Genomic DNA, 12122 nt, shown 5'->3' with positions numbered 1-12122 from the left:
TTCTGTCGATGTAGCATACTTTGTCAGAATAGCATACCGGAAGTTGAGTTTTATAGTGGAGTCTGTCAATTTAGCCTACTTTGTAAGTAGAAAAATATTGAAAATACATTTTATAAAGGGGTATGCTGTTTTGATAGCCCCTGGTTTAATAATAATTAAAAAAAATACAGTTTATAAAGGGTTATGCTGTTTTGATAGCCCCTGGTTTAAAAAAAAAAAGTTTATAATTGTACACCAACACTTACCACTTGTAATCTTAGGTATGCTGAAATGATGTTTAAATTTAACGCATGCGCAATTCTACCAATTTCATTTCATTAAACTGATTGAGATTGAGGAAGCTGTCCTCAGCAAAATGTGCTGCACATAGTTTTACATGTGGATTATAATTTTTGGAAATCGAGTTAAACATAAATTGTATCCATTGATCTCTCAGCATGCCTGGGAAGGCCAAAAGGTGATGACAAAGATTTTGAAGACATGGCGAAAAACACACTCTTCAAACGCAACTCTTCTCCGTGAGAACGCAACAAGACCACGCCCCCTGTGGGCGGAGGTTAGTCAAAAAATGGTTTTAGTGATGCCATTACTGCAGGAAGTAGAGGGATGTAGAGGGATATAGTCCAAACAGGTCGCTCCATATAGGCGAATTCTGTTACATAAAATATTTCGCTTGGCATTGAACTTTGAGCTTTATAATTTTACAGATATTATTTATACTCTAACAACAACATTACACACTAACTAAAGTTTGAAACATGGGATCACGAAGAATGGGACCTTTAAAAACTACTTGGTGCACTTAAATTGATTATTGCAGTATTAAGCAAGGTGTAAGGTTTTCATAGAGTTTAATGTGTCTTATAGATTAAATCAGTTTTTAAATGACTAAACTCAATAAAAATCATTAACATAGGCTAAAGCTTTATTCATAAGCACCAGCCACGAATATCCGTCTACATATATCTCAGGGTTATGTTGGAACTGTAAAAGCTACATTTGAAAAACATTATACAGTAATATTTTATAAACATTTAGAATCAAATGCAGCTTTTACAGTTCAATCATTACACGGCTATATATGTAGACGGATTTCTGAGCCTGATGTTTAGCATAAATATTTGGCCTACGTCTCCGGTGGTTATGTGTGTGTGTGTGTGTATGGCGTAGTTTTCTATGGGAGGAAATTGCTTGGCACGTTTCATTCCTATTCTGACGCTGTTAACGAATGCACACAGGAAATGAGAGATCCAATAGCAGTGTTTTAATGGGGTAATCCAAAATCAAAATCCAAAAACAGGCTAGAGCTCAATAACAAGGAAAGCAGTCCAAAATCAAGAAACATGAAAAATCCACAAGGGAACACGAGAAAGCCGGGTGACGGAAAACAAGGACAAGGACAGACTGGTTTATAAGGACAGGTGAAAACGCTGAAAGTGGAGACAACTGAGTGCAATTAACTGTTGTGCAATTAACAGAGATGAATGGGACAAAGGCTTGTGGGAAATGTAGTGCCTGCAGTGGGGTAACCATGGGGAAGTGAGACCACTAGTGGACATCCAGGGAAACACAGACCAGACACTGTGACAGACGCTTAATGTGCAATTTAGCGCAATTTGCTTCCATATTCTGGCCTATTCTGCTTGTTTGTTAATAGTCGCCTATAAATGATTATTAATAATAAGGTGTGTCCTCCAGTGTCACTGTTTTAGTTAGATACATTAAGCCATGTAAACTTTTGTGAAACAGTTTGCAGCCCACCCCCGTGCTAATGGTACAACCCTCAGTGCAAATTGTGAGATGAGAATAAAAAATAAAAAAACACAGAAATTTGTTTAGAATTTATTCAAATGATCATTTCTGAAGTCACAGTTTAGCAAAAGAAAACTTGAAAAAAGGAAAGAAAATTGTTCATTTATGAAGTAGTTGAAAAAAAAAAATGTTTGGTTTCATTTTTTCATTAGCTCCATGTGGTCTGAAAAATTTATTTTGAAGCGTTATACGGACCATGGACCATCATTTGCAGACGACTTTTATTTATTGATGTATTTACTTAATTTGTTTTTGTTGGTTAAGCTAAACATGTTTTTATGAACACACAATTAAAACAACCAGCATAACATTACCACCAATATATTAAGGGTCAAGAGCCCAACAAAAGGATACATTGGTCTTTTTTATGGTGATTTCAAATTAAACAATGTAACATCTAATCCACTGTTAATTCTCAGTAAGTGCTTCTCCAGACGTCTGACAGAAATAGAGCCAGTCTGGCTAATAATGAGAAGCTGGTAAAGCTGTTTTAGGAGTTGTTTAATCAGATCCTGAGAGATGTAAAATCTTTTATTTCAGTTGATTTGGCTGAAGTCAGTTGTAGTTCTTGTGTTTCTCTTTCTTTCTGTGATTCTGCTTGTTAACTGCATCTGTTCATCATTAATGATCAATCATCACACAATTATCTTCTTAACTCCAGCACTGCTTCAATGCTACTAACTCTCTGTAGTGTGGAAACACATGAACACTGAGCAGTGTGGGGACTTTGCTGTGAACTATTACATAAAACTTATCTGTTCATGTATGACTGACGCATATGAATCACATTAAATTTATTGATTTCATGTTAAAACTTTGTTGTCTAAATGATAAATCAATTTTTTTAAGTATATACAGGAATTAATACTGAATGTTTAACATTATATTCATAGCATAAACACTTCGTAGACATCCTTAATCTCTAGTAACTTAATTCTGCTGTCTGTTGTTCTGTTTTTGGTGTTTCTTTGTCTGACAATTGTACTTATTACATGCTGTGTGGTATTGTGTGGTAAAAAATGTAAATCTAAGAAATGGTGACATATTATGCCTCAACTACCCTTATATGTTGCAAAAAAAAAAAAAAAAAACAAGCACACCCACTTGTTTTCAGTCGCTAAACAAGTGCTACACTGTGAATTACTGCTGATTATTGTAAATATTTGCTGTGACAGCATCACACACTGACTGTAGCATAGTGAAAAACATCCTGCAATAACTTGAATTATTCCTCCTGCAAAAATCACCAAAACTCTGCATTCCTGCTACACTCTGACCTTGATGAACATAACTAAAACTGTCCATTACATTTTTGAAACAAAATAGGTTGTTTGTAGTAGGCAGGATGAAATAACACACAGCAAATATGTGCTTTTTAATGCAAAACAATGCATAACTGAGTCAACTGGAAGAAAAAAAACAAAAAACAAAATCACATTCATTACTTCACAATATGTGGTCTAACTTACATTCTATAGATAGTATCCCATACTCCTGTTTCTGAGCCCTTTAAATGCCATATAAAACACTTTTGACCAACCATTATGACTCATCATGTACCTGACCATAAAAAGACCAACATTTGTCTCTCACACCATCCAAACTCCCCCGAAACTTGTTCTTTACATTACTTAGTAACATTTAGCCAAATGTCAAACTTTTGTGAATGTATACATTCAGTGTTGATGATGGAAATATATCCTTTTAAGCCCTAATTTTTCCCAGAAATGCCAGCAACATTTTCTAAAAAATCTTTTAAAATCTCAGTCAAAATGTGTTTTACTTATGGTTACAACTGTAACAAGTAAAATGGCATAACATTCCTCAATAACACCTAATTAAAAGCTGCAAACAATGAAGTAACATTTTATGCATTCAGTTAGACTATTTGTTTGTTTGTTAATTACAATAAAGCAGTTACGGCAAAGTCAAAATATAGGGAATAGCTGCATGTTTTTTCCTAATAGCTGCCTTTTTTTCTTAAGTTATTTAAGAATGATTTAGATTCTTCAAGCTGAATTTTTTTCACAAATGTCACTGGTAGATTAAAATAATATAGCGAAAACAAAATAAACATTTCTTGTGAGTGAAACCGACGGTTGATAACGTTGTGTGGTAATTTGCATTAAACGACCTTGTATGTTTCGCTCGAATTCAGACAGACTGACATATTTTTTTTTTCTTTGGTCTTTTTGGAACAACGTTCAAAAAAAGACTAGCAATGTGGCTAAACAAGTGGTCAGTCCTGTTGGGTTGAAAGACGTGAAAACAATTAAGAAATATCTTTGAAAACCGGTTTATGCCTTGGTGTGGTGGTATCTTGTCTGATCAGTCCTTCACAGACTTGTAGTCTGTTGTTGGCTATTAATGAGGAAGAATCTTTGGTTTTTGAGTGTATTTAGGAGTGTATTTTAAATGATCCAGTGTTAGCGTTCAGTGGAGAAGAACAAACGCTCGTTGATCGGACGTTGGGCCCTGGACCTCAACCTATCGTGCTTCAATAAAGGTAAATGTTCAGGTGAGTGAAGGTCGTTTCGACTCATCTGGAACATCCTGGTATCCGTCAGCTGTTTTGAGACAGGTTTGATGTAAATTTATCTGACACGGTGTTTTTAAAAGTGTTGACTGATATGTTTTTTTGTTTTGTTTTGTTTTAGGTTTTTTTTCAGGTAACGTTACGCAGTGAAAGATGACGGGTGAGGACCGAAAAATGTGGACAGCAGGCATATCTCGCAACTCCTTAGAGGTACATAGTGTACAAATCATGTTGAAATAAATAATTACTTAAGTAAAAATAAAACAACAATTATTTGTTACACAAAGAAACAAATCTTTAATAAGAAGATTCAAAGTTAGTAGACTAATTGTTGGTTATAGATCGCAGACTTTTGTTTACTGGAGAACAACATGTTTATCAGCTCTCGTGTAGCTAGAGCTAGCATCACTTCAATCACTTGTTTAACTTGTAGCCTACACCAAACTTATTATTTACACACAGAGGGGGAACTCCAGCACATGAAAGTGCTTCCTTAATCACATTCTAAAATATCTTAACTAATTGGATTATTGTCTACAGTGATTAAGTTAACACATTTCGGCTATATTAGGCTATAAACACAAATATTTAACATAACTGTCCCAGTCAGTCTCAAAGTATATTGGGTCACTGGGCACCTAAAACTGTTTAAATAGATCCTTTTCTGCTGTCCACCTGTGTGACGTCATCCACCCTCTTTTCCAGACTCAGCTGTTAGTATAAATACTGATGTCAGTCTGCTTAGCTTTGTATTGTCCACTTACAGTCAAACAGACATGCTGTACATCACTTACTAAAAAACATTGGAATAACACATTAAAGATTTTGTAAGGTAGGTGTATATTGCTTTGAATGCTGGCATCTTTGGGACAGCATTGTAGCAAGTGCATATATAATTGTTACTGTTACTTTTAAAGGATAATTTTAATTATTAAGATGCATATTTTATAATAAAATCTCGAACATGCTGATAAGGATGGGAAAAAAAATTATCTGCATGTTAATTTAAAGATGGTGTAGAAATGCTTAAGAATAGGTTTCGGAAAATTGCCTTTTTTCCGTTGGCTAACTTATTTTGACAATGTCGATTTCTTCTTGTCAGTCTTTTTGGTCTGAAACTCCATCAGAAGCCATGTCACCAGCCATCTCCAGAACTGCTGTAGGGGAGATAAACCATCGCTGGAGCCAACTCAAGTTCCGCCTTCAGTATAGAAAAGGATGGAACGAAATGCTGGATGAGACCTTCCTCATGCAGAACAAAAAGTAAAGAATTAATTATTAATCAATACAATAAAATAGAAATTGGATTGTCTTTCCCAACAAAGAAATGCTAGGAAAAGAATATCATGCTTGTGATTGTGAAGTTAGGTTTTAGACTTTGGTTCTGTCTAAATGAACAAATTTTGTCATGACTGTGCTTTAAAATGGTACACAGCTGCCTCTTTGCCTACTTTGCAGTGTAATAATTTAACAATGCATGTTTTAAATAGCTTAAAAATTATTATATGTATTTTTTACATTTTAACTGAGACTAATTACAGAAATCTGTGTAGAGATTAAGTACAAAAAGAAAGGGAAATGATGTTAAAAGAATATCAACAGTTTGCTGCTGCCTTGCAAACATAACCATGTTAGTAGTTATGTCTCTTTATGTTCTGCAGAGTAAATGACATCCCCCTGTTTTCCGCCACTAAGGAGAATAATGCAGCCTGTATAAAGAAACTGCTTGACTGTTCATCTACAAATATCTTTGAGAGAGGTAAACCACTTTTTGCCTTTATTTAATGGCACACTAAATGGCAAACCCAGACTTGAATGTGTTATCTGGCATGGGTGTGCATTCTAGGTGAACTTGGAGAGACGGCTCTGCATGTTGCTGCCATGAATGATAATTTTGATGCAGCTGTAGCTTTGATGGAAGGAGCGCCGGAGCTCATCAACGAGCCCATGACCTCTGAACTCCACCAAGGTCTTTATTTAAAAACCAGAAACCTCCTCAAACATTACATGCAACTGAATAGCTCTTTGCCGGTCTCATGAATGTATGACGTGATTGACAGGTTTAACTCCCCTTCACATTGCTGCTGTTAACCAGAATGTTAACTTAGTAAGGGAGATGATAGCAAGAGGAGGTGATGTGGCATCGCCCAGGGTCACAGGCATGTACTTCCGCAAAAGAAGAGGAGGGCTTCTGTACTTTGGTGAGATGGAGGTTTTTATTCTACCAATGATTTTGATTAAATCTGATCATTTGAATAGTTATGGATGTGGATGAGCATCTGGAGAGATGCAGTTTCCAATGACTGACAAAAATAATTAATTGTGTCACTGTAGGTGAGCACATCCTGGCATTTGCGAGTTGTGTGGGTAATGAAGAAATTATAACCATGCTGATAAAAGCTGGGGCTAATGTCAGGGCCCAGGATTCCCTCGGTAAGAGAAAGTCACCTTTTACTCACAATGTGATATTTCTGTCTGCATCTTTGGTTGTAACTCTTTCTCTCGCTCGTGAACAGGTAATACCATTCTTCATCTGTTGGTTCTGCAGCCAAATAAAACAACTGCATGTCAGGTTTTTGATCTGCTGATGTCAAAAGATGCAGATCTGGACCCTGCTATCCCTTTAGACATGGTACCTAACTACAGAGGCCTCACACCGCTCAAACTCGCTGCGAAGGAGGGCAACCTCATGGTAAGAGAGAGACCATTACATGCACCTCTTCCAAAAACTCTCCTTTATCTAGAACAGAACTGCGTAGTAACAGTTTGCAGCATTTAATGTTTTTGTGATGCTGCACAGGTTTTCCAGCAGATTGTCAACCGCAGGCGGATTTTTCAGTGGAGTCTGGGACCATTGTCCTCCAACCTTTACGACCTCACTGAGATTGACTCCAGGGAGGATGACCTCTCAGTGCTTGAGATCATTGTCAGCAGTCAGAAAGCAGAGGTTTCTGCACTTGTAAACTTAGAGAGGATAAAAATCATCAGCAGTAACAGATTCAATCAAATTGCTGTTGCTGGGCTATTTAGTTCATGTAACAAAGTGCTTTCTGTATCCTCTCTTGTCTCAGGCCAGAAGGATTCTTGAGTTGACTCCAGTTCGAGAGCTTGTCAGACTGAAGTGGAATCTGTATGGCAAACATTACTTCAGGTGCCTTACTATCACATACTAGAAGTGTCGTTATTATTTTTCTTTAATCAATAGATTAAAAAATATTTGCAGCCGTAAAATTAAAGAAATGTGCTATTCTATTCATGTTAATCAAGTGAACTTTACTTAAACATCTACATTTCTTAAATTATTTTCAACTTCAAAATCCATAAAATGCAGATTTTAAATGTTAATTGGAAAAAAGTGATAAAGTTTGGAGTGCAAGGCAACTGCTGTTTTTAGGTCAATGAATTACATTTTATGGTAAAAACAAAATAATATGTATATATAATAGATATAATGTAGGGTCTAAATGTAATTGTAACGGGGGGAGCCTACGACAGACAAAGTGGGCGTGGCGTCAGGCCTCGGAGAGGCTTTTATGAACATAAAATAAAGTAAAACGGGATAAACGTGGCCAAAGAGGGAGTGTTCAAAATAAACAGGGGATCTGGTGTCCTCGTCATGCTGCAGTGTTCGTGTGGGTCGGGCATGGAGGATGGATCCAGGTAAGGGGCGGAGTCCGGCGGTCGCACGCGCTGTCGTGCTCCCCTCTTTGTGGCTTGCAGGGATGGACGGCCAGGCATCCTGGCCCGTTGGCCGTGTAAATGGGTGCAGTTCTTGTCCTGATCGCGGGTCCGGCGGCTCACATCTCTAGTGGCACGGGAGTTCCTTAACGCACCCTTCCTGGACCCACGAAGACACCAGTGTGCATGCAGGAGGAAGAGACCTGTCTCTCGAGGAGAGTCACGTTGGGCTTTTAAACAGTGGCGGTGGTGAGGCTCCATTCACATCAGGCATGCCCCATCACACGCCGCCAGCCCTGGCTCATCCAGCGCCCCTCCTCTCTCACAAACCCACTCCTGTCGGGAGCCTGGTGAAGGGCAGCGATTTAGGACGGGGTGCCGATGATAATAAGAGAGGAGGCAGCTGACTCGTCACAGTAATATAAACAGAAGAGTTTATATAATTATATCTCAAATGTAAGGCAATATGACATGGAGGTTATTGCAGGTACAGGTTGTGCCTGTTGCTTTTTGTCTGACTTTATCAGAAAATATTTCACTTTGAAAGCAGTGATGTGCTATGAAACGATGTTTACGATTTGAGCGGCACTGATGATGTTGCTCTATTGATCTGTTTGCAGGTTGTTGACGATGGTGTACCTGCTGTATATCAGCATATTCACTTTGTGTTGTATAAACCGTCCCCTGAAGGACATTCCTGAGAATTACACCAAAGCAGACGACGACCATACCATTAAAGTGCAGAAAAGCTTAAAGGTGTGAAATGTTATAGTGTCTCTGTATATTAAAGCACTTTCATGTTTGTGTGCAAGAACTTACAGTAATGTCTTTTTGTATGTTTAGGAGAGCTATCAGACCTATAGCGATCACCTGCGTTTAATTGGAGAAATTATCAGTGTCATAGGAGCCATCGTGATCCTGCTGATAGAGGTCAGCAAAACGTAGTTTGACATTAGAAACATTATGTAATAACATGTCAAACATATATGCCAAAAACACTCAAATTAAATTATTTTCAGATTCCCAGTATTTTGAAAATAGGGGCTAAACACTATTTTGGACAGTCTGCTCTCGGAGGGCCCTTCCATGTCACTTTGTAAGTGCATATTGTTATATATAAGATATAATGGTGTGAAATATTATTACAGCTTAAAATATTTGTTTCTATATTCTATTTAATTGCATTCCTGCGATGGCCATGCTGAATTATCTGCATCATTACTTTAGTCTTCATTCAAATGATCTGCTACTCAAGAAACGTAGTATTATAAATTTATTGTTAAACAGTTTTTATTTAATTTTAATACATTTAATTCAGTTTTGCAGGTTGTCAAATGAATAAAAACCGAAAATCATTTTCATATATATTTTTAACAGACAGCATAAAAAGTGTTTTATACATTTTTATGCATACTAAATAATATAGTTGCCTTTCTTTTACAGGAAAAGGTTTCCTTACAAGAAAATAATCTTATTGGATGGTCGTTGGCATGAAAGTTAATGAATGAAATTGAATGGAAATGCATGCATTCACTCACACTTCATTTCCGTGTATTTCTGGGGCAGGGTTATCTATGCGAGTCTGGTTGTGATTTTGTGTGTGCTGCGGACCACTGAAATTGCAGAAGAGCTCGTGCCGATGGCTTTGGCTTTGGTTCTCGGCTGGTCCAATGTTACGTACTTTGCCCGAGGTTTTCAGATGCTGGGACCCTACGTCATTGTGATTCAGAAGGTGGAGCATTTTGCTGAGGCGGCCTCTCACTTTTGTTGTTGGTTTTTAGACCCAGTATATCTTAATAATGCACATGTGGGAATGTTCTTTTGCAGATATTATTTGGCGATATGACAAAGTTCATGTTTTTGTTACTTATCGTCCTCATTGGATCCTCTGCCGGTTAGTTCAAATGCAGTTGCATCAAAAGATACTCATATCATATGTGAATTTGTAAACAATTACATCCTTGTCTACTTCTTCAGGTTTGTGGGTCTTTTACGGGACTCAAGAACCTTTAGCTCTACCGTTATATCGTTCATTCCCCATCACCCTCTTCAGTCAGTTTGAGGTGAGCATCGCTCTGGTTAACTTGCCGGTGGACCCTACGCTCTACACCCATCCAGTGGTGCACTGTATCCACGTCTGGTTTAGTGTTGTCGCTTACATTCTCCTGTTCAACCTTGTGATCGCCATGATGAGTGACACGCTGTGGAGGGTCACCCAGGAGCGTGACGAACTCTGGAGGACCCAGGTTGGTAGTGTAGCTAGTTCAGTCCCACAGTAATTGTTCTGGAAGCATGTTGGGTGAAAATCTGTCTCTCTTTTCGTAGGTGGTGGCCACTACTCTGATGCTGGAACGGAAGTTACCACTGCGCCTATGGCCAAGATTGGGCATCTGCGGTGAGGCATTTGGCCTAGGAGAACGCTGGTTCCTCCGGTAATTATGCCTTTAATCTCGATTCCAATACAAAAGCATCATGAAACACTCAGTTTGATTAGTTTTATTTATTAACAATATCTCATGATTCCAGAGTGGAGGATCGCAACGGATCAGCGATGCGAAAGATGAAACGCTTCATTAATGTGTTCTCCAAGGATGAAGAACCAGCTAAGGAGAAGGAGGATACAGGCAAGAGTGAGCCTAGAAATGATCCACTGCAAACCAATTTAACAGTGCAAAACAAGCCTAAAACCCAGAGTAGACCGATGAAACACTGGCAGCTAATTCGGAAGAGTATTTACAGTCAAAAGGAAGAAATTGTGGATTCCCCAGATGTCAAGTATTTCTAAAAATGGCTAGGAATGTTTGGGTGATATGACATTCCTAATATTTAAAGGGTTCTTATTAAATTGTTTAGTGTTTTATAATATGAAAATATATAGGTGTTGTATTGGGTAGACAAAATTGAACTGTAAACATGATCAGTACAGTTAGAAATGGGTGCAATTGCAATAAAAAATAAACTTTTTAAAGATAATGATTCATAATGAAAAAATAATGTTGATGGACCAAATGAGTCCAAATTTCTATAATTTTCTAACTGCAATCTTAAGAGAAAAGGTGATTATCTTGAGGATTTGTTCTGAGAGGTATGATGTCCAGATGTATACTGTAGGTGATTTCAGTGGGTGTAGGACATCTACATCTTTTGACAGATGTATTGTAAGTATAAACTGCAGGAAGATGGGCGCCAGCTCCGTTCAGGTGGTTCATTTCCAGCCAGGATGGCACACTGTCCAGGGAAGGAAACATCTCCCCAATATCTGTGTGTGTGCATAAGGACCATAGTCAGTCAGTAGCCATGGTACTAAACCACATTTAAACATTTTCATTTTACAAGTCTTTTTTTGTATTTGTAACCATGTGATAAATTAATTATAGAGGCTTGAATGGCAAGGTGGATTTTTTTTCCAAGTGCCTATCTGAGTTTATTTCCTGTTTTATTTAAATTTTTAAAAATCCTAATGGTTTCTCACATTTTCTAAATTTCAACCCTCTATTTTAAATATTCAGTTTTCTTTTTCAAAATTATTATTTTATTTTTTTGTTGTTATGTCCAGAATTAGAGGAAGGTTTTATTTTGTCTAAAAACAATCAATAACAAATACATTTATATAGTTTTTTTGAACAATTCACAGAATGTTTCAAAAACAAATAAAGTGGAAAATTGTCAAAATGTGAAAAATCTTTGGAAATTATTTGCTTGTTTTTATGGTTACAGACAGCTAAAAAAAATAATGTAGTAAACAGACCCAACTTTTTTCAACTGGCCCCTTTTGAACAATGGTTATTTTCCCACTTCACTGTCGATGCAGTGTTGTTAATCCATGTCCATTCATTTTTCCCCAAATGTCAAGCAGAAAGTCGTGTATGCTGAAAATAAATGATGTTCATAGCGAATGCCTTATAATTGGTGGCATTTGTACGGTTTAGATTTAATCCAAATGATGCGTGTGCTAAGTTATTGAAAATCAAAGATCACACAACAAAAGTGCGCTCTCGCTCTCGCTCTCTCTCTCTACCAAAAAAGCGTTAGTTCACCCAAAAATCTAAATTGTGTCATTAATAACTCACGTCATTCCAAACCCGTGAGACATCCT

General features: G+C 37.3%; 1 protein-coding gene across 1 annotated transcript; it reads left to right on the top strand.

Annotated features, from left to right (window-relative positions):
- The first annotated feature begins 4151 nt into the window (after window positions 1-4151).
- Window positions 4152-11922, top strand: LOC113116379 (transient receptor potential cation channel subfamily V member 5). The gene is made up of 18 exons (XM_026284506.1): window positions 4152-4318; window positions 4470-4558; window positions 5451-5611; window positions 6010-6107; window positions 6195-6317; window positions 6409-6549; window positions 6683-6781; window positions 6865-7040; window positions 7149-7295; window positions 7420-7499; window positions 8647-8782; window positions 8870-8956; window positions 9046-9122; window positions 9593-9758; window positions 9854-9920; window positions 10004-10272; window positions 10352-10458; window positions 10553-11922. Exons 2-18 carry the CDS (start codon window positions 4502-4504, stop codon window positions 10809-10811), a joined length of 2250 nt encoding a protein of 749 aa, XP_026140291.1. The 5' UTR covers window positions 4152-4318; window positions 4470-4501; the 3' UTR covers window positions 10812-11922.
- The last annotated feature ends 200 nt before the right edge of the window (window positions 11923-12122 follow it).

The sequence above is a fragment of the Carassius auratus genome, chromosome 16, assembly GCF_003368295.1.
Source record: "Carassius auratus strain Wakin chromosome 16, ASM336829v1, whole genome shotgun sequence".
NCBI classification, from domain to species: domain Eukaryota; kingdom Metazoa; phylum Chordata; class Actinopteri; order Cypriniformes; family Cyprinidae; genus Carassius; species Carassius auratus.
Note: the sequence above shows the minus strand (reverse complement) of the source record. Positions and strands in the feature narration are given on the sequence as shown.